The sequence below is a fragment of the Eupeodes corollae genome, chromosome 2, assembly GCF_945859685.1.
Source record: "Eupeodes corollae chromosome 2, idEupCoro1.1, whole genome shotgun sequence".
Taxonomy (NCBI): Eukaryota; Metazoa; Arthropoda; class Insecta; order Diptera; family Syrphidae; genus Eupeodes; species Eupeodes corollae.
The window spans coordinates 26,399,326-26,422,113 of record NC_079148.1 but is presented as its reverse complement, the minus strand read 5'-3'; the positions used below and the strand labels follow the sequence as shown (position 1 = coordinate 26,422,113).

General features: G+C 35.7%; 2 protein-coding genes across 3 annotated transcripts in view; one reads left to right on the top strand and one right to left on the bottom strand.

Moving 5' to 3' along the window:
- The window catches only part of LOC129947933 (vitamin K epoxide reductase complex subunit 1-like protein 1), a 39,337-nt gene extending 16,663 nt beyond the window's left edge, over positions 1–22,674 (bottom strand). Inside the window, exon 1 of one of the 2 annotated variants that reach the window (XM_056058704.1) lies at positions 22,522–22,674. The gene's annotated coding sequence lies outside the window, so the exon portion shown is untranslated. Of the gene's footprint in view, positions 1–22,256; positions 22,454–22,521 lie in introns of those variants that run through there. The other variant, XM_056058703.1, reaches the window with a different exon arrangement.
- LOC129944805 (protein spinster-like) lies at positions 16,937–18,304 on the top strand. Its single transcript, XM_056054468.1, has one exon. The coding sequence runs from the start codon at positions 16,937–16,939 to the stop codon at positions 18,302–18,304; it is 1,368 nt and encodes a 455-aa protein (XP_055910443.1).
- Positions 22,675–22,788: the final 114 nt, after the last annotated feature.

Sequence of the window (22,788 nt, the reverse complement as noted above, 5' to 3'; positions counted from 1 at the left end):
TGAAGAAGACTCTAATGTTGTCGGAGGAGGAATTCTTTTTGCGATCAAGACCTCACTTACGTGTTACCTGATAGATGACTTTCGAGCCACAGGTGTCGAAGCTCTATGTATCAAAATCAAGTTGAAATCTGGCCATTTATTTACTATCTCTGCGTATATTCCTCCAAGTTCAAACAATGAGGCTTATGAAAAGATTAATGACTGCATAGAAAATATTTATGTACTTATGGAACCCGAAGATGAAATTTTGATCGTAGGTGACTTTAATCTACCAAACCTTAACTGGACAAAAATTGATGACGACAACTTCCATGTTCCAATAAATGCGGCCAGCCTTAATGAACTAACATGTATAGATGGTATGTCATCGTGTGGTTTAAGTCAATTCAATGGAATGAGAAATCGTTTTGGAAAAATTCTTGACTTAGTGTTTTTCGTCGATACAATTAACAACGAAATTGCTGTTTTACCTGCTACTGTAAAACTAATAGACGAAGATCGACATCATCCTGCATTAGATACATATTTCACTAGGTTTAAACATGTCTTCTCCTTACAATAATAATAATAACAACAAACTTGAATTTGACTTTTCTAAATGTAATTTTGTAGATCTTTTTGATATGTTAATAACTGTAAATTGGAATCAATTATTTTGTAATAGTAATATTGAGGATATGTGTAATAATTTTTATAGAACTCTTTTTAACTGCTTTTACGAAACTATTCCTTTAAAAAGATCACGTTTTGCTTCAAATGCACCACCATGGTTTGATACGCGTATTAAAAACTTAAAAAATAAAAGGAACAAAGCTTGGGTAAAATATAACATAACTAGAACTGACGATGATTACAGAACTTTCTTAATTCTAAAACAACTCTTTTCTGATTATTCTAACATTCTATATGACGATTACATTTGTAAAATAGAACATGGTATTAAATCTAATCCAGATAGTTTCTGGAATTTCGTTAATAATAAAAGGAAAACATGTGGCTATCCGAATTCGATGTCAAATAATTCGTCAACTAGTCATGATCCAAAGATTATTGCAAACATGTTTGCTAATTAATTCAAAGTAGCATTTGAAGAATCAGACTTTAATAATTCCTCTTCTTTTTCTTCTTCTTCTGACAGCTTTACTCATTTAAACGCAATTAATTTTGAAATAAGTGAAGACACAGTTGCTCAACACATTTTAAAACTCGATGAGTGCTTTACTCCAGGCCCCGATGGTGTTCCATCTTATATATTAAAAAAATGTGCTTCTTATTTGTCATATGTGTTCTCTTCAATGCATCCTTAAAAAGTTCAATTTTTCCTGTTATCTGGAAAAGTTCATTTATTATTCCCATACACAAAAAAGGCCCAAAGAATGAAATAATGAACTATAGACCCATTGCGAAACTATCTGTGATACCTAAACTGTTTGAGTCAATTGTGAGTAATGTTCTTTCTTTTCATTGTAGTTCTCTTATTTGTGATAGCCAGCATGGCTTTGTCAAAAAGAGATCCACTGTAACTAATTTATTTAACTTCGTGTCCTTTTGTCTAGATGTATTTGAAAAACGCGGGCAAGTTGATTGCGTATTTACTGACTTTAGTAAAGCCTTTGACAAGTTATGTCACAATACACTAATTCTAAAATTATACCATCTAGGATTTAACAACAATTTTATAAATTGGATTTCTTCATACTTAAAAAATCGTCGTTATTCTGTCTTGTTTCGTAATGAAAGTTCAATTCAATTTGTTGTCAATTCTGGCGTCCCTCAGGGCAGCCACCTAGGTCCTATTTTATTTGTTTTATTTATTAACGACTTGGTTTCAAACTTAAAAAACTCGTCTGTCCTTATTTATGCTGATGACATTAAGCTTTTCAAAGGTATAAAATCCTCCTCAAAACTGTTTATTATTACAAGAAGACTTAACAATATTTAGGGAATGGTGCAATAAAAACCGACTTGTTTTAAATGTTGACAAATGTAAAACTATGAGTTTTACACGTAAAAAAATTCCGTTTTTGTACGACTATATGTTTGATCCTGTCCGTTATGTAAAGTTTCTATGTTTTCTGACTTAGGTATTATTCTAGATCCCAAATTATCATTTAATGATCATTTAAGTTATATAATTAAAAAAGCCAATAGGGTTCTTGGATTCATTAAAAGATTCGGTCGTGATTTTCGGGATCCTTATGTTCTTAAACTTCTATTTATTTCGTTTGTTAGACCAATTTTAGAATACGGCTGTGTGGTATGGTCACCTTATTACTCAATACATGTTTCAAGAATTGAAGCGATCCAAAAAAGGTTTATGCGTTTCTGTCTTCGGTCTCTTCCATGGGCAAGGGAAAATCTATTTCCTCCTTATTCTCAAAGACTAGCTTTGATCAGCCTCCCTTCTTTGACTAACCACAGAAAGTATTTACAATTTTGTTTTATTGTTGGGATTATTAATGGTTCGATATCATTACCATCAGTTCTAAGAAAATTAAATTTCAGTTTGAGTCGTGCAAGTTTAAGGCGACAGCAACCTATTATTCAAATATTTAGCAGATCAAACTATGGTGTATGTAGCCCTCTCAATCAGTTAATAACAATTTATAACGAATTTCATTTTTGTTTAGAATCTGTAAATGATAATATAAAATGTAAACAATTTAAACTTATGTTTTTCAACAATATTGTATAATAAATATAAATTATGATATTAGATATTATTAGATTATAAGAATTTTTTTAAATATTGTTAACGTTAGATTTTAACGAATTCAAATTAAATAAATAAATAAATAAAAGACGTTTAAGCCACATAGCTTAGTTCTTAGATCGCCGGCATAATCAGCATCACTGTAAATTACCAAATTATCTTTGCTTTTTCCTTGGTTTCTTAAAGAGAAGCCGGTAGTACCACGGAGATAACGAAGTTCATCTTCTTTATTTCCAAAAACTAGTCCATCGTCAACATAAATCGCTACATAGAGAACATTTTCACTATTACTTCGATCAAACAGACACGGATCAGCTGTGCTATTTTTCAGTCCTGCTTTCTTCATAAAGGCCAAAAATCGTTTTTGCCAAAATCGTGGAGCTTGTTTAAGACCATACAAACTACCTTTCAACCGGCATACTCACCCAGTTCCATCTTCAAATGCCTCAGGCTGCTCTAAGTACACTTCTTCATCAAGGGTACCAACTAAAAATGCTGTTTGATGTCAAAATATTGAATTTTCAGTGTTTTGGTAGGGTTAACAGCATGCGAACTGTGTCGTAACAAGCTACAGGACTAAGGCCCGTTTGCTGATACTCTTCTTAAATCTGTGCCATAACTAAGTACATCTTAAATTCTAATGTAACATAATTTATTTTTGGTTGTCAGAAAATTTGTATGTTCCACTTTACTAAGTTACACATAAAATGAAACGTAGCTAACTTCGCTTAGGTGTAAAATGTCAAAAAATTCGAATTTTACAAACGTATGTGTAATATTTCAAAAACGGTAAATTTATTAATAGATTGTAAGACGCTTTGTGTTTGTTCAAAAGTTATCAATAATGGTTGACAAAAAAAGGACAAGAAATCCCAATTTTTCTCTAAAAGAAAAGCGAACACTTTTAGAATGTGCTTATGAAGAAAAAGCAATAATTGAAAATAAAAAAACAGATGGAGTTACGTGGAAGGAAAGAAACAGCTTGGGAGAGAATAGCATCGAATTTTAATTCCCATTCGGATTCAGCATACTACAGGACCGTCGAAGCACTCAAAAGATTTTACCAAGGCTATAAAAAAGAAATTAGGAAGGTGGCTGCAGACGAAAAAATGTCCAGAATTTAGACTGGAGGTGGCAATTCCATAAATGTACGCGATGAAAACTTTGATCTTGCCATATCCATTATGAATCCAAAAACAATAACTGGTTATGAAAACTTTTTTGATGGTGATGGTGCAGATGAGTTGTTCGAAAATGAACCCGGAACCAGTACAAACATTGTAAAAGAATATTTTGTTGGTTTTTATTAACTTTATTATGTATGAATTTTTTTGAATTTACAGATTGAAGAAAGGCAGGATGATGAACCAATTAAGGATGGAAAATACAAACCTAGTCAATTGAGAAACCCGATACATCCAAAATTAAAGAGAAGTCATGAGAATATATCTGATGAGCAGGAAGTTATTTATGAAAATATTGATGACAATAGCCCAAAAATTAGCATTCTTATGTCCAAAGGATTTAAAAAGCAGTTTGACAATTCAACCACAAAAACAGAAAATAAAAGTAACTGGTGTGGAAGGCGCAGACCAGTTGCTTCAACATTACCTAGCAGCAAAATAACCAAGCAATATTCACAGCTATCGGACATACAAATTGAGCTTGCTAAGCTTCAATATGATACCCAAAAAGAGGAAGCGATTTAAAAAAAATATACAACCTCTATTGAACAAGAGTTAAGAAAACGTTCTTTGGATTTGGATATATGTAGAAATAAAGACAGAATTTCTTAAAAAAAATCAGAAGTGATTCGTTCAGAATGTGTGAGACATGTAGTATCCTTAAGGACTTGGGAAACCTTAATCCCAAATAATAAACATTTTAATACTACATTCTCAAAAAAAAAATCTTATACCTATGGATATGTAATTCCAAGGGTACATAATTCATATTTCTTTAATTTTTATTTTGTTTTAAAATGAAATTTATGTTTTTGTTTTTTGCAAGAATTGCATGTATTTTATTTTGTTTGTTATGCTTAAGTTACGTGTTAATAAAAATGAAGTTTGAATTAAATTATGTTCTTTCAAATTATCTCTACGATTTTACAACCTTCTGAAATAGTTGTTTATCAGGTCTTTGCGTTTTTGCATCCCGCCGTTCGATGAAGTTTGGTTATCGTTTCCATTCTGCGAAATATTAGTGCATGAGATCTCTCCTGAATTAATTGCGTTTTGAATGTCTTCTGGGTCAAAATCTATGCTTTCAGGAGGTTCTAATGACACACCATTATATCGAAGTATGTTGTATAAGGTCGTTCTAGATCCTTCTCGATTTGTTCTAATACATGGATAGCCATCTTTTTAGTCAAACGAAATCTTTTGTAGAAGGCCAATTCATCGAAACTAAAAAAGTACTCATTCCTATCGTAAACCTGACGGAGGACACCAACTTCAATCAATTAAAGGACCTCCACATCATCTTCCAGCAAATAGGCCAATTCAAAATTCATTGTTATTATTTTATTTTAGTTTGAACAAAGAACTGCTTTTTTGGCACTACAATTTACTGAAATGTTTCCTGCATTCTTCACTCGAAATACCCCATCGATTTTGGACTACTTTGACGTTTTTAGGTCGTTCAATAAGTTTCCATGCTCGATTTTCTTTAAGAAGCCATTGTGCTTTATCTGGTGACTTCAAGGCTTCGAAGTATGAACTCGGTTCTTGAATAAACCCACTTTCAACATAAGATACTCCCCACCTGTCATCCAACTTGGCTTTTTTCGTTCTCTTGTATTGATGTTCAATTCGTTTTCCATTAAATCTTCAGCATCGAAAAATGAAGCATTCTGAAAACTTGAACTTGATTCATTTATTTCTTAAGAACTTAAAGTTTCTTCGGTACATTTTTCACTATCTTCATTCTGAGAGCTAAACTCAACACATGTTTCTGCATTTTCTTGAGTATTTGCTTCCCCATTTACATTCTGAAAAACAAACTCAACACTGTTTCTAATAGGTACTTTCTTCAGCACCAGGAATGTCTTCATTAGATTTGATCTTCAGGTTTGGAAACCCCCCGCGAAATCCATCTGGTTGCTTCTGATTATTCTTAAAATTTCCTCTTGCAACAAAAGCAGCGCCATCACTTTGATATTTTGTTTCGTTTCTCTGGTTTCGATGGTGCATAACTTCTGGATCAATAAGTTAACGGTTTGTTTTTCGGCAGGAATCGTATCCCACAAGTCTCTAAAATTGTAAAATTCCTTACCAAGGGTTGACATGATCCTGCCATTTAGAATTCGTTCAGAGAGTGTATTTTCCTTACGCTTGGCTCTTATTATCATTGAGATCTACAAATAGCTTTTGCAATTTCGCAAAGTGTGCACTGATGTTCTCTTGTTCATCTTCTCTTGCTTGGAAGAAACTGTCTATGCCTTTGGATGCTGCTTCTTTCGAAACGAGTACTTAATTTATCCCGAATGTCCTTGGAATATTCACATGTTAAGACAAGGTTTGCGATCGGTGAGCTAAGCGATGCAGCAATCAAGCCAGCAGCTTTTTGTCAACCAATTAATTTACAGAAAATGTATGTTTTTCTTTTTTCAACCTTTTACCAATAGGGTTCCTTACAAATCTGTACTCGTTAAGATTGACAGACACCACTATGGAGAAGACAGATGTAGCCAAAAAAATTAATTGGCCAGTTTATAATTCTAAGATCTAGAGATCCCTGAATTCTCAGAAATATAAACATAGTATCTCACACAAGTTTATCATTTTTGCTGACAAAACCCTGAGAATATAGAAAGAACAAAAATGCAAAGCTAATTTGATAGCGAAAGGTAACAATCAAAGGTGACTTTCTTGTTATATTTCATTATAATTTCCTGTCATCAATAAGGCTGAGAAAATTCTCAGAAATCTTAGAAATCAATTACCGAAGTCGAGTCTTTTGCTTAAAATGAATGAAAGCATTATTTGATTTTTGTTTACAAAAAAATCTTCAAATAACTATTAACGGCCTTGCACATGAGATCGAACAACGAATGGACGAACAAACGTCATTTTACACATTTCAAAAAGTCAATTTCAAACAAAACCACATTTAAATTATAAGAGACTAATTGACACTTATGTTAGGATAATAAAATTTGCATTTTGTTCTCTAAAACAAGAAAATATTGTAAAAACTAATTGGAAGTAACGAATTGCATTGTGGTTGCTACGAAATGTCAAACTCTATTCGTGTTCCACATACCATCCAAACTGCAACAAATAAATTGTTCGCGCTCAACTTAACCACTCTTGTTTTTGTTGACAAGGGTAATTATAAATTGACAATTCTTCTCAGTTTGCGAATACAAATAAAAACTCATGTGAAAGAAAAGTCAAAATATGCGAACATCCACAGTTCGCAGTTCGTAGCTCATGTGTAAGATGCTTTAAGGACTATTTACTTTTGAGCAACCAACGAATGAACGAATATTCTTCATTTATGGCATTTCTTCCACATGCATTGTTTTTATTCGTCATTCTAAATGCGCACAAAAGACTAGAATTACATTTTATTTGTTGAAGTGTGGATTGCATCTGGAACGCGAATTGAGTTTGACAGTTCGTTGCAATCAGATTACGATTCGCAATAGTTTGCCTTAAAAGTCTATTATTTTCGCAATGAAAAAAAAAACGTATTGTATAACCTTAAAATGAACTTAAGCCAATATCGATTAAATTTGATGAAAATTCACAAAGGAATACAAATATATTTTTAACTGTCTTTAAAGTGAAGTAAACAAAAATTAGACGGCAACAAAAGTCCAAATTGAAAATTTTAGCGGAACACGTATAGATGACGTTATTATTGTCAGTTTATGGTAAAACTGTCATTTTCAAATATAAACTAACTTCTTTTGAAATATTGAATCAGAGTTCATGTAAACCAAGTATTACTCTCAGGCAAAATTGATAGGTTTGTTCGTGTACCCCTGACAGTTGGGTGTTTTTTTTTTACTGTCAAATCAAAAATTGAAAACAAATCGTTTCATTGATTTTTTTTTATGCTAAAGTTGCGTATTTTCACACTTTAAATAATAAAACCTACAATAAGTAGCTACCTTTGAAAAACTTTAGTGACGCGTTTACTTTTCTTGCTGTAATCATACCCTTAATTAGTTTTAGAATCGATTATTATGGCTCAAATTTGCCTAAACCCATGCGAATTTTATCCATCCAATCCCTTATGAATTACCTTCATGTCACTGAGGTACGTGGAAATATCCCTTTTTGGTTTTCCTTTTTATTGAAACGGTTTTACGCGTTATAAAAGGTTTTATCTAAGTGGCATTATAGTAATCTATTAGGAAGGTTGATTTTATTGATAAATTCACGAATATTCACATTTCATTTGTTGATTGATAAGGCTTTAATTCTTACATTTTCGAAATGAGAATTTATGGTGTAGTTCTCCCATGTTTAAGCTATCTTATAGTTTTTCTAATGACACATGTCATTATAAAGTCTGTGTTTGCGTTTTCCCATTAAGATTTTCCAGGAATAAGGAATATAATTTAATAGTACTGTTGGAAGAAATATTCCTTTCCCAGATGTTTTCCCTCACATCCTGTATCTAAAAGTTCTTGTTTGACATCTGTTTGAGTTTCCCCCTCCATCTTATCTGCTACCTAAGTTCGATTAAAAGACTTGAAGCCTGCTTGAACAGCTTTTTTCACCTTTAACAAGCTTAAAATCTTAAACTAGAAGTATAGATTATGTAAATTATTCAACAGTTATTTCTTGTAATATAATCTGATTTTCATTATTTGAATTGATAATGATAATAAGTTTTCATAAAAAGACGACCTAATGATTTCCTTTATTCCTTTTTATGCTTTTATGCAAAAAGAATAATGCTAAAAACGAATGTATCTCAATTAAATTCCATTTGCCGCTTAAATGAATTTCAAAATCCCATCTTTATAAAATCATCGCAGAGATTTTCTTTAAGATCATGAGCCATAGAGCCAATGCCAGAGCCTGTGAGCTCGTGTCAGACATGCGAGTTTCAAGCGCCTCCTGTTGTACAGCACCTACCAATATCTTCTTCTATGTTACCCCTCATCGTCTATAACATTTGTGTCCATGTCCATCTGCCTTAAAGGTATATACACACTGTAATACGTTACCTACCCTCTGTTCGAATTACTGCTGTTTGGATTCCTTGTTAAATAATATTTTTTTTTAATCCCCTATGCAAAATTTATGATAATTTATTCACTCAACGGTAATTTCATTTTTTTCTTCTTCTTATTCTGTTATTTTCTGTTTTTTTTTGCGTTATGAACCTTCTTTTGTTTTTTTTTGTTTTCCCTTTCGTTTGTATTTTGTCTCCCTGTTTAACATTTTATTGTACGGAGTCCCCTATATCCGCTAGTTACATTCAAGATATTCAAGATTGCCAGATGTTTCGAGTTGAAAAATGACATTTGAAGTGACGTTAGTAAATTATAATATAATACATCAATAACGGTGCTCAACTACTTAATTAGTAGTCTCTTTACTGTGGGAGTGAGATAGAATGACGAAACGTCAAAATGAGATGTCTGAAGTGACAAACGTCAACACTGTCAATAAACCAATTGTATTTCAACGACTGAATCTGGAAAGAACGCACTTCTGACACATTAAATTCTGATGAAGACGATGGCGGATGTGGTCTAACCGTTGCCTTATGTCAAATTCATATTTAAAAATGACATTTAAAACCATTAACAATTGAATGAACTTCTATTGGGTTTTTCAATTAGAGCGCTATAAAAGTTTTTTTTTTTAAATAAAACAAAAACGGTTTTGGATATCCTTTCTTTATTCGTATGAAAGAACTTTCGATGCCATTTTGTATGAAACTCGATTTTTTTGCATGGCCACTACGGGCACGCTAGCAGAAGTCCAGACGCTGAACCCAATTTTCGACGGTTTTCAAGCATAAATCGGGAGATACTGCTCCAATTTCACGTTCGATATTCGTACGAAGTTCATCAATCGTTGCTAAGCCCATAGACTTGATGTAGCCCCACAGGAAATAGTCTAACGGCGTCAAATCGCACCATCGAGCTGGCCAAGCGACTGGACCATTTCGTGAGATAACAAGTTCTTGATTGTGACATTCGTTATGTAGGTTGTGGCCGCCGTCCTGTTGGAACCACGTTTCCGCCGTCCTGTTGGAACCACGTTTCCTCCAAGTCTATATCATCGAAAAATATTTGCCTATCAAAGAACGGTAGCGATCCCCATTCACAGTAGCGTGCCGGTCTTGATCATCACGGAAGAAGTACTGCCCTGTATATCTTTCCATCATTGAATGGCAAATCTTACTGAAGAGACATGTCAAAAGAGCGGCAAGAAATATGGCGTCGTTCGGTGTCCCTGTCGCGTCCCTTTTAAAAATCCTGTAAATATGATTCATAATTTGGAATTCTGAAGTTCTAACGATTCTAAAAATAATCCTTGGTAACCCTTCCTTATGATGGCGACAGCAACGAACAAGACAAAACAACATCTCTTTCGAATCGTCGAAGCGACGGCAGGCAACTACGGAACGGAGGTCATCCCTAATGAAAGGTGCAATGAAAGAAAAATTGCGCAATGAATTATTAATGAAAACCGGAGAGATCTGAAGGAGGCATTTTGTCGGAGTCTGTTTTTAGACGGTGGTAGAGTAATGCTACTGCTGCCGGGGCAGTGCGGCACGGTGTGAAACGGCGCATTGAAAGTGGCAAGTACTCATGATACAGTGGCCGCTTCGGCTAAGGCTACGACTACATGGCTATCCCCCTTTAAGACTCTTCTTATGGTTTTATAGGAAGAGCCGAAAAATGTCCTTTGCACATACCTATTAAACTGAACTGAAAGCCGAACAAGTGGAAAGCGGTTCACCTCTCGTTTTTGATTGATTTATGTCCTTTTGATGATATACACCTCAAGTCCTTAAGTTATATAGAAGATTGTCAACGATGAAAAAGGGATGAGGCTTCAAGAGTACGCCAGGGAAGTTTAGAATGGGAAAATCCAATTTTATCGATTTTAGCCTGCTTACCTCTGCTTAACCATCATGGGTACACATTTACATACCTGCTTCTATAACATAACTTAGGATGGAGTGAGCCTGCCCATGAACTCCTGCGAACACCACCGTAGTCCCGTCGTCGTCGTCTTCGTTCTTCGTCGCCGCCACCAACAACATTTTTCGTGTGCGCTCGTTTGCTTTCGTGTTGAAGCTTAAGTAAAATTTTCTTTTTTATTTGTTTTTCCTTTTCCCCCGACCGACACCCGAAGAAATGGAATGGAATTTTTGTTTTCTTTTTTTTTTTAACAAACTGATTTATCTTCTTTGAGTGGAAATTAACTATTTTATGGGTATTTTGATATCAAAGATTGAACGGATGAATGCCTTATTAATGTGCACACGTTTTATGATGAAGAATTAAGCTATGGTATTCGATATGAATGCAGAAGGGAATTTATGATTGAGCTAAGGGATAATGATAGAATCTGTTTTCCTTTTTATTTTGATATTGTGGTGAAAATCTGAAATAAATAGGTAGGTATGTACATTTACTTAACCTACCAACATATTATGGGTTCTTTTCAGGGAATTCTTTTTTTAATGATTGAGAAATTAAGATGGGCGTAAAAGATAATTTATTAAGATAGTATTTTTATAATTTTATAAAAACATTTGCAAGACTTTTTTAATATTTCTTTCCTATGTGTAAAATAATCTGGAGTGCGTTAAATAAACTGTCAACGGAAACGTCAAAAATGACAGCCAAGGCTTTAGAGTGATGACAGATGTTGTAAATTTAAAGATTTAATTTTTAAGTTGCCTGTTGCATTAAATAAATCTTCTAAATGACTTTCTGATGTTCAAATAGTAGACATGTGCATTCAAGAGGACATAAGCGTCCACAGGTTTTTCTCAAAACCCACTTCTCTCTATCAACTCCTACTCTCACCTCCCCGTGGTGAACATCGGGTGCCTAGCACCTCAACTGGAGATTGGGTTCCAACCCCAGTGGAAAGTTGTTGGGGGCAACAAACGAGAAAGGGGGAAGAGAAGAGTTTCCACTAAGGCACCTCTCCTTATCCAGACGGCAGCGAAGGAATTCCCGAGATGGAATCAACGGTGGCGTCTACAGTTTCAGTAAGGTTGAACTAATACACCTTATAGGGCTTCTTCGACTTATTCGGAGCCCAAGCCTATAAGAAGCTGTTTTATCCGGCTCCCCATCCTTGAAGTTATACCTAGGATCTGGCCCTCAAGGTTGGAGGTTGTGCCGTCGGGGTGACTTCCTGACCACGTAAAAGCTTCATAGTTGCGAAGCACCAACAAGCCGCGGATACGGACGGATTTACTGTTGAAAACCAACGCAAACGAATTAAGGACAACGAACTTCGTATATGCACGTGGAATTTTAGGTCCCTTGACAGACCACGTGCGGGCGAAGAATTAGCGGAGGCCCTAGACCGCTATAAAGTATACATCACTGCCATCCAGAAAATACGATGTGATGGGCCAAGCAAAAAGAGGATGAAAAACTGCAATATTTACTATGTTGACTGCTACCACAAAAACCAACAGCGCTTATTTGGATGCGACTTCGTCATTGGAGCCAGACTTAGACAGACTTGAGCTATAGGTGCATCAATGAGCGTGTCATGACCATACGTATCAAGGCTAAATTCGGCAACATTAGCCTGATATGCGCGCACTCCCCCACAGAAGAGAAAGACGACAACACCAAAGATATGTCCTTCGAGTTCTTAGACAAAACATATGAGCAGTGTCCTAGCTACGATATTAAAATTGTCCTGGGCGATTTTAATGCCAAGATAGGAAGGGAAGACATCATTGGTGGAATAATCTTGAAGAACAGCCTGCACGACAACACTTCCGACAACGGATTCAGGCTCATAGATTTTGCTGCGGGGCGAAACGTAATGGTAGCCAGTACGCGTTTTCCACACCTCAACATCCACAAAGTAATTTGGACTTCTCCAGATCAATCTACCGTCAACCAGATTGACCATATTGCGATCGACGCTAGACACGCTTCCAGCATCATGGATGTCCGAACTTACCGTAGAGCTAACATCGACTCGGAGCACTACCTACCCAAGGCAAAACAAGGAGGTGCTGGGAGAAGGTACAACATAGAACGGCTACAATCGCCAAATCCTTTTCCGACCCAGTTACAAGTAACGTCTTTCAAAGTTCTCTGCCGCCAACACAATCGAAAATCAGTGGCAACATTGCCAAGATGCAATCAGAGAAGCCGCCTCTGATGTGCTGGGTTTCAAACGGCCACCAACAAGAACCCCTGATTTGATGAGTAACGTCGGCAGGCAAATGCAACCAAACAATAGGCATGCAAAGCGGTGCTGCATAAAAGGGAGAGAGTTGCTTATAAGCTTTATGAGCAGAAGAGGCGAGAAGAACGCCGATTTCTCAGAAGGAAAAAAAGAGGGCATGAGAAGCGTGCGGTCGAAGATGTTGAGAGGTTTAAAAGCAGGAATGAAGTTCGAAAGTTTTATCAACATGTGAAACGAAATTCACAGGTACATAAACCTAGAACCGAAGTCTGCAAAGACGAACGGTTCCACTACATCATAGTGGAACCGCAGTCAATGCTGAGGATATGGAAGGACCACTTCTGCAGACTGTATTACGGCGACGACGAACTGAATTTCGCTGTCAGGCAGGATGATCCATTCAATATAGACGACGAAAGCCAACAATCCCGTCCTCCTGACTTAGACGAAGTAAAGATTTCCATATCTAAGCTGAAGTCTTATAAAGCCGCTGGAGCGGATGGCTTGAATGCCGAGCTCTTTAAAGCAGCTGGAGATATGTTGGTTAGGAGCATGCACCAACTTATCTGTAAGGCATGGTCGGAAGGAAACATGCCCGATGAATGGAACCTCAGTATTGTTTGCCCGATCCTGAAAAAGGGAGACCCTCTAAACTGCACCAACTATAGAGGAATCAGTCTACTTAACATTACCTATAAAATCTTCTCTGCCATAATATTTGAGCGTCTAAAGACCATCGTCAACAACCTGGTAGGTCCTTATCAGTGTGGTTTTAGACTAGCAAAGTCTACAGTTAATCAAATGTTCACATTACGGCAGATCCTGGAAAAAACCCAAGAACACCAAATCGACACACACCATCTTTTCATGGATTTCAAGGCCGCATATGACAGCATCTACAGGGACGAGCTGTATAGAGCCATGTCTAGTTTTGGCATCCCTTTCAAACTCGTCCGTTTGTGCAGGATGACCATGGAGAATTCACACTGCTCCATAAAGGTTGGAAACAACTTAACAGAACCTTTCGATGTCAAAAAAGGTTTTAGACAAGGTGATGCGCTGTCATGTGATTTTTTTAACATCGTGCTTGAAAGAATAGTGCAGAGCTCAAACGTCAACACTAGAGGCACTATCTTTCAAAAGGCTGTCCGATTACTAGCATAAGCTGATGACATTGACATAATCGGAAGAACTTAGCGTGATGTCAATGGAGCTTTTGTAAGTATTGAGGCAGAGGCGGCAAAAATTATTTAAACGGTTAATGAGGGCAAAACAAAGTACATGCTGTCGTTTAGAAAGGACATACAACACCGACGTTTTGGTCAAAACGTCACCATCGACAGACGTAACTTTGAGGTAGTCAAGGACTTCGTCTACCTAGGCTCCACTGTAAACGCAGAAAACAACACCAGCGCCGAGATCAAACTTAGAATAACTCTTGCTAACCGCTGTTTCTTTGGACTAAGAAAGCAATTGAGTGGTAAAATCCTCTCTCGAGGGATCAAAGTGTTGCTATATAAGACCCTTATCATCCCAGCAGGACGGTGCAGAAGCATGGACTACGACAAAAGCAGATGAAAGCACCTTGGGTCGGTTCGAGAGAAAAGTTCTTCGTGTGATCTACGGTCCCGTATGCATCGAAGGGGAGTGGAGGAGAAGATGGAACGAGCTGTACGGGCTGTACAGCGACGTAGACTTAGCCAGAAGATGGCTGAGTCACGTAGAGCGCATGGAAACCAATGCTCCGGCCCCGAAAAGTCTTCGAATCCACACCCACAGGACCGCGGTTCAGTTGGCGCGCACTTCTTCAAAAACAAGCCATGATTACACACTTTTTCGTTCGCTCGTGCCACAAATGATTAATTGAAGGAAACGCTTAGTCTGCTATTACACGATGAATCTAGATGCATGCGACACTTCGAACAACATAAGTGCAAAAGAGAAAAAAAATTCGAAAACATGAGACGCAAGAAAATCGACCTGTGTCGCACGGGTAAAATTTTCCTTGCGACAATTTGACGTTTCTCTGTTCTCTTATTCGTATTTTTGCTATTCTCTTTCATATGGTTTCGTTGTTCGAGAAGCAAACTCCGACGGACAGTTCATTTTGTTTACATTTTATTTACTACGCATAATTGTTGTCAATATAAATCCTTTCTATATATAATAAAACTCATAAATTTTACAAAACAAAATGTTTTTATTGATTTTAAAGAATAACAAAATTTTCTTGATTAATTAAAGTAAATAGGCCAACAAACAAGTCGATGACGAAATAAAAATGAAAGAGAACTGTCAAAATAGATTCATGAATCTAGTTTCAACGTGTAATAGCACTTGAGAAACAGGATAGGATCACAAAGAAGAATTCGAAGATGTCGCATGCATCTAGATTCATCGTGTAATAGCAGACTTAGTAAACTCCTGGTTTGACGTTCCTGATCCGTGATTTGGCTTTGAATAAACCCGAAACTATAATACGTTCACAAATTTCGGAATATAAACGAAAATCTGATCTACAGATTAGACCACGTCTGAGCCAGCCTTGTCTTTGTTTTGTTTCATTTTAAAGTTATATGCCTACAAAAACCACCCTTTACAATAACATTTACCATTTGTTTCGAAAAATATATAACAAATACTTAAACTTTAACTCCTCCAAGTGTCAGTTCTATGACATTTGTGTGAAAAAGAAATGTCACTTGTCATTGCTGAAGTTATCAAGAGTGTATAAGCTGTTGATTGTTGCTAAAGTAATTCCAGAAAACTAAATTTTATAGTAAGACCGTAAGACGAGTTAGCAGTAGCAGAAAGTCATCTGTATTTTAAGTATGGTTGATTTCATTCATGCATATTCATCAATTCACCATACCTGTGTCAACACAATGAAGTATTTGTTGCTTCAGCCTGTAACACAGTCAAAGTTGAAGGATAGAATATGTATAGTGGCACATTGAAAAGCTGTTGTTGCAACAAAACCAAAATTATAGAAGCTTCAGTTGAATTAACGTCTAGTTTTTCACCATAAGCCCCAGCTATACATTTTGATATTTATGTCGGGCAATTTAACAATTAAATACGATACTTAATTAATAGAAACTAATTTTTTAAGGTTTTGCAGCAGCGAAGACTCCAAAACCTTCGTGGGTTTCACCCACCAATACGCATTTTGTTGAAATTGTCGCATTTTTAATGTAGAAAAAAGGGTCTTGAAGCCCACAAGAATTATTGGCATAGGACACAATCCTAGACAAGGTTTGATATACATATTCATAAACACTATTTTTAGTTTAAGAGCTTAAAATTCTCATTAAAAATTTGAAAGTTTGTCTAAATTATCGCTGTCAAACTGTATATATTTTTGGACATAGTTTACAGACGCTGCCGACACAGGACAGTAAATATTAATATGTACAGGACGGGAATTGCGCGGGCTTATGGAATGCGTTTTGTTATGTTATGACAGTTCATAGAAGTGTCACATTGACATTCGAAAATTCACGAATTGAAACGTTTTGGTCCCCAGTGACACCGGCTATCAAACAAATGAAATTTTGTATAATTTCCGTAACTTTAAGATGTCACAAAATGTCTGTCAAACATTGAACGAACAATTGTGTGACGTCATGTGATGAATCATGCCAGTGATCTGATTAAGGTAAGCCCACACTGCGAAACTGGGATTTTAGTCTGTGATCACTCATTTAATCTTTTAATGTCATGATATTTCAAAAAAATGTAAACAGTTTCTTAATTAATTTAAAAATCCTTTGTTATGTCACAATTTTTATCGAGTCATGAACGCTACACAATTGGCGTCCTGTTTTGTTTAAATGTTCTCAACTATATGGACCGTTATACCGTGGCTGGTGTTCTTGGAGAACTTCAAGAGGAATTTAAAATCGGCGATGATTACAGCGGATTGTTGCAAACGGCCTTCATTTTATCGTATACAATATTTGCTCCAATGTTTGGATATCTTGGCGATCGTTATTCTAGAAGAAACATCATGATAGTGAGTGTTCTTTTTTGGACTGCAGCAACTCTTGGAGGGTCATTCACAAAAACCTATGGACGGTTTTTTATCACGAGAGTATTTGTTGGAATAGGAGAAGCTTCATTTTGTGCACTTGCTCCGACAATAATTTACGATGTGACTTACAAAAAAATTCGCAAAGATGCCTTGGCATTGTTCTATATTGCGATCCCTATAGGTTCGGGACTTGGATTTGTTGTGGCAGCTAAGGCCGCCAGAATTGGCGGACATTGGTGCTGGGCCTTAAGAGTGACGCCGATTTTTGGTGTCATTGGAAGTTTGTTTTTGTGCCTGATTAAAGATCCAGTGAGGGGGGAACGAGAACGTTTGGAAATGGGAAAAACATTATTTGTACCCAGGAAAAGTTTTACGAACGCTATTCGAGGATTGTCACGAAACCCTTCGTATCTCCTGTCAACTTTTGGATTTACATCTGTGACATTTGTCACTGGAGCTATGGCATGGTGGGGACCGATATATTTACACTCTGGATTTCGATTGATTTCCGGTGAAGAAAGCATAAAACTAGAAGACGTAGCTCTTAATTTTGGCGCCGTTGCCGTTTGCACAGGTCTTATTGGAGTTCCACTGGGTGCGTTCATTTCTCGAAAACTCATACGAAAATACCCAGCTATCGATCCGATCATCTGTGGTGTTGGGCTAATTCTCAGCGACCCGCTCATTGTTCAAGCACTTTTCGCAGCAAACAAATCTATCATGGTCTCTTATATCTGTGTGTTCATGGGCGAGGTATTTATGAACGTCACATGGACAGTTGTCGCGGACATTTTACTTTCGGTGGTAGTTCCTGAAGCCCGGTCTACGGCCGAGGCTTTTCAAATTGCAATCAGTCATGCCTTCGGTGATGCTGGAAGTCCATATTTAGTTGGCCTGTTATCTGAAAAACTGAAAGCAAAATGGACGGAAAACCAGTCGTCGTCATCGCCTGTCAACATGGATGTAAAACACGTTCAACAATTTGAAGCCATGAGGTATGCTCTCCTGTCTATAGTTTTCGTGCAACTTATCGGGGGTATGCTATTTATTGTGAATGCATTTTATATTGTGGCCGACAGAGAGCTGGTTATTCAGACAATTGCGAACACCAGTAGTGCTGGACCTGGACAACAAACACCACCACCGGTACGGGCTGCTACGGAACGTAATCTGGTTATATGAATTTAAATTGTTTTCTGAAACCGAAATAAACCGAATATCTGAGGTGCACAAACTTAGATTTTGTATTTTTTATGTCCCCTGATTTCATTACTAAACGAACGCAAAAACTTGGTATGTTGGGATTGGAATATAGGGGTTGAAAGTATAACTTCAAAGCCTAACGGGGACAACATTGGCATCAGGCTGATGTGCCATAGATATGGTTTCGGTTTGGTTTGGTTACACAGGGATTAAGTCGCCTAGCAAACTTCATAGTATTCGTTTCGTACGCAGCAAAATGCCTCTGCTCTGCAAATGCTGCCTCATTGTTATGTAAATTTTATGGAATTTCCAATGAGGACCAATTTACTGCCTGCAGATATTGTTCCGTTTATACCATCAGTTTGGTTGGGATTGGGAGTTGGGACTTTGACGAAACTACACTCTGTCGGCTATGGGGTGTTGTTGGTAAATACTCGTAAAAAAAAAGAAAATGAAGAACAAAAAAGAAACAGATTGAATCTGAAAATGAAATTTACTCATAATGATGACAGCCATATCCTTGGCAACAAGTCTTGGTGTGGTGGTGTTTATATGCTCGTTTTCTTTTTATTCTTGTGCCTAATTTCATCATGAATATTGGATCGTAGTTATGTAATATGTATGTATGTAGGCAGCTAGGTTTACTTTGGGGTTATTTAGGACTTTTCTATTTTGTGTGCTGTAAAACTTACTTCATTGCAGATTGATTTTTGTAGGGCTTCATTGTTCTTTTGAAATCCTTGAGATTACTTTTTCTATTATAATTCTCAAAAAAAAAAACAGAGAAACAAAGACAAAATATCCTGGGAGGCTTTTAATTAATTTTTGTCTTCTTGTCGTGTTGCGTCTGTTAGGACTTTATTAGGGCTTAGTCACGTAATTTTAAAGTCGATGAAAAAAATGTGTGGTGTAGATGTTTCTGATGGGGGAAATTTTTTTTATTGAAAGAAGGAAATTTTTGTTGCAGAAAAATACCTCGCACATTCTTTTACTATTATAAAGTGCTTTTGACAGAAAATTGTTGGTCCTCTCTTCTTCTTGCTCACTTTTATGCAGATAACAAATACGTTTAGAAGCAGGAAGTTTCAATTTTTAATTGAGTTGCTTTCATAATGTGAACCGGAAATTAAGGTGTCAAGAAGTTAAGAAACTTAAAATTCATGAATCTTTAAGACATTTAGTATCTAGTACCCGTGTCACGATGGTTAGTGCGTTGGACTGTCATGCCAGAAGTCTTGTTTTCACGGTATTGCCTCTTGCGACACATTCTCCAAGAGTAATTCTTGTCATGAAAAATGATTTCTCAAATTAGCCGTTCAGATTCGGCTTAAAATTGTAGGTCCCCTCCATCCCTTAAAACAGCACTCGCACACAGGAATGGTTGAGAGTAAATCACTAGACCTTAGTTCTCAACGGACTGTTGCGCAACTCAATTTATTTTCGTATTAATTTATCTATCAGAAAAGCTTAAGGGAATAATTTATGATAAGTCAGAAAAATGTGTCAATTATTTGTTCATGGTTCATAACAGTTATAAAAGAGAGTAATAAAATTTGTTTGTACTTATATTGACAGTTCATAACCGATCTTAGAGCAGATGTCATAACAGAATTGTCACGTCAAATATCAAACAATTCAGAAAAGAATTTTTGACAGCTAATATGTTTAGGTGGTAATTTATAACAATGTCAGAATAACAAATATTGTCAAATGAACAATACGTTTCCTATTTTATAGATAAAATTATTTATACAATACAATAATTTTCGCAAACAACGTTGGAAGTCCATACGTTTGTAATGCTAAGAGCCTTGCACATGAAAGCGAACAACGAATGAACGAATGGACAAACAAACGTGATTTTAAACATTTCAAAACGTCAATTTCAAACAAAAACACATTTAAATTATAAGAAACCAATTGACAATTATGTTTGGATAATAAAATTTGCATTTTGTTCTCTATAATAAGAGAATTTTGTAAAAACAATTTGGTAGTAACGAATTGCAGTGTGTTTGCTACGAACTGTCAAACTTTATTCGCGTTCCACATACCATCCACACTGCAACGAATAAATTATTCGTGCTCAACTTAACCTCAAAATTATACCCCACTTGTTTTGTTTGTTGGAAAGGGAAATTATAAATGGACAGTTCGTTGCTGTCTGCGAATAGAAATAAAACTCATGTGAAAGAAAAGTCAGAATAAGCGAACATCCACAGTTCGCAGTTCGCAGTTCATAGCTCATGTGCAAGATGCTTAAGTATACACGATTGGAAGATCTTCCAATATTACCCGAACTGTCAAACATCCAATTAGGTGACAAGTGCCAAATTACTATGAATTGAAAATTGTCGTTGGTTAATGGTAGCCAATTTTGGAAGAAAATTGTATTACAGTTATCTTCCAATTCAAAATTGTTTGATTACACAGTTAGAAGACAACAAAAAATTGGAAGATAATTTTCTTGACAGATGACAGAAAGTATGAAAGTTTATTTTAGAAGGGAAAACAACAGGTTGTGCATAATTATTTATAAAAATGTAAGACATAAGAAAAGTGAAACGATAATGAAGCTGGCAATAACGACTTTCTTGACATTTTATTTGTTGGACACCAGTCAGTGAAGACGAAGATGATGCCGTCGACTTCTTTTTCGTTATTTTGTCACAAGGTGCGACTTCTTATTTCTTTTAATTTTCATAGTTCTTAACATCTTTCAAAATCCTGACAATTTTTTTTTTCTGTCACCTTTGACAGATAAAATTGGGGGCTTACAGGGTTGGATAAGATTTTTTTACGAAAAATCTGCTAAGTAACTTTTTCAAGCAATAATATTTTGATTTGACATTTTGATAGATTTGTTTGAGTTAACGATAATTTGATTGGATAGGTTTTGGTATAATCATAAGCAATTCATTTTTGTAAGCTTTTATATCATTGTCGTTCATTGAAAATCTGCTACGTGTAAGAAAATATGTAGTACATGTCAAATTTTACTAAGTTCTACGTTCCGTTGTTATTAAATTTTAATGAACAAACTCCCAAAGTTGAAATTTTAAATGGAAATACGTCACAAAAAATAAACGGACAAAATTATGGAACCGGGTCTTTAAATAGTTTTCAAACTGTTTTTAAATTGTCAAATTTTGTATATGCATACGTTAATCGATATAATTAACAAACTATTCGTTTGTTGTCTTAAATGATTTCGGCTCAACTTTCCATTACCGCAGCACGAATTTCGACTCGCGATTTTTTTTATTTGATAGATATGTGCTAATAAATAATAACTACAGCAATTTTAGAGCGAGAAAACAATTATTTCTATTTTTAATTAATTTTCAAAATTCCCTTTTTTACATACAAAACACACAAAAATGGTTGATTTTGACATTTCTTCCATGTTTTTTGTCAGTGTTGCCATACTTGTTTTATTTTTGTTGGGAATTTCTTTGATTTTAGTGCTCAAGTGCAAAAAGTAGTTTGCATATACCCTATAGTGATCCCAAGCAGGGGGTTGCAGGGGGCAACATGCCCCCCTTATATACCAAGCTGTTAGTACGCCGTGCTATCAATTAAAAAAACTTATTTTAGGCTCAAAAAAAGTAGGGTTAAGTCCGAAAAAGAAAATATTTTTTTCTATGACTTAAAGTTGTTTCCTCGCCCTAATATTTAAAACATGTTCTATTGAGACCCCTACCTAACTGTAAAAAAAATCAGAAGGAAATTCGTGCTGCGGTAATGGAAAGTCGCCCTATGATTTCGGGGAAAAAACGAACTTTAACCATTAAACATTTAATATAAAAAGAATATGTTTAAACAATTACCTACTTAAACATGATTTTATAAATATAGAAAAGGCATTCATGCGATTATATATTATATCAAAATCAAATAAAGAAGATACATTAAAAATTAAGTCCTTTACCTTGAATCTAGATCAAAATATAATAACCACAATAGCTCCATGCACATACACTTCACAATAGCAATGCCTTCCACATGCACTTCACATTTCACAATAAGAATAGCAAAAGGTAGCAAAAATAAAAAAAAAAAAAAAAACAATCAAACCCCAACAAAACCAATCCAACGAATAACAATCACAAAACAAACGAAAATGCAAAAAGCATGAATAAATATACCTACAACACAAAAAAAAATAAAAACAAATAAAAGAATGATGAACTCACACGAGAAGTCGAGAAGTGCACTCACCATCACCACACCACCCCACTTACGTTTCCAATTTTCATCATCAACATCATAGAAATTCTTCTTCGTTTCTTCTCCTTCTTCTTCTTATTCTATGTGGTGATGGTGACGCCCGTCATCCAAAATAAAAAAAAAATACAAAATTTCCTCAATTTACACACTGACTTCCATATCCATATCCATCCACATCCATTGTCATTTTTAATTCATTTTTATTTTGTGGCTATTGGCAGCACTTGCACGTT

What these genes read in the sequence shown, in the direction of transcription:
- LOC129944805 (XM_056054468.1), top strand. Translation starts at nt 16,937, where the DNA reads ATGGACCGTTATACCGTGGCTGGTGTTCTTGGAGAACTTCAAGAGGAA.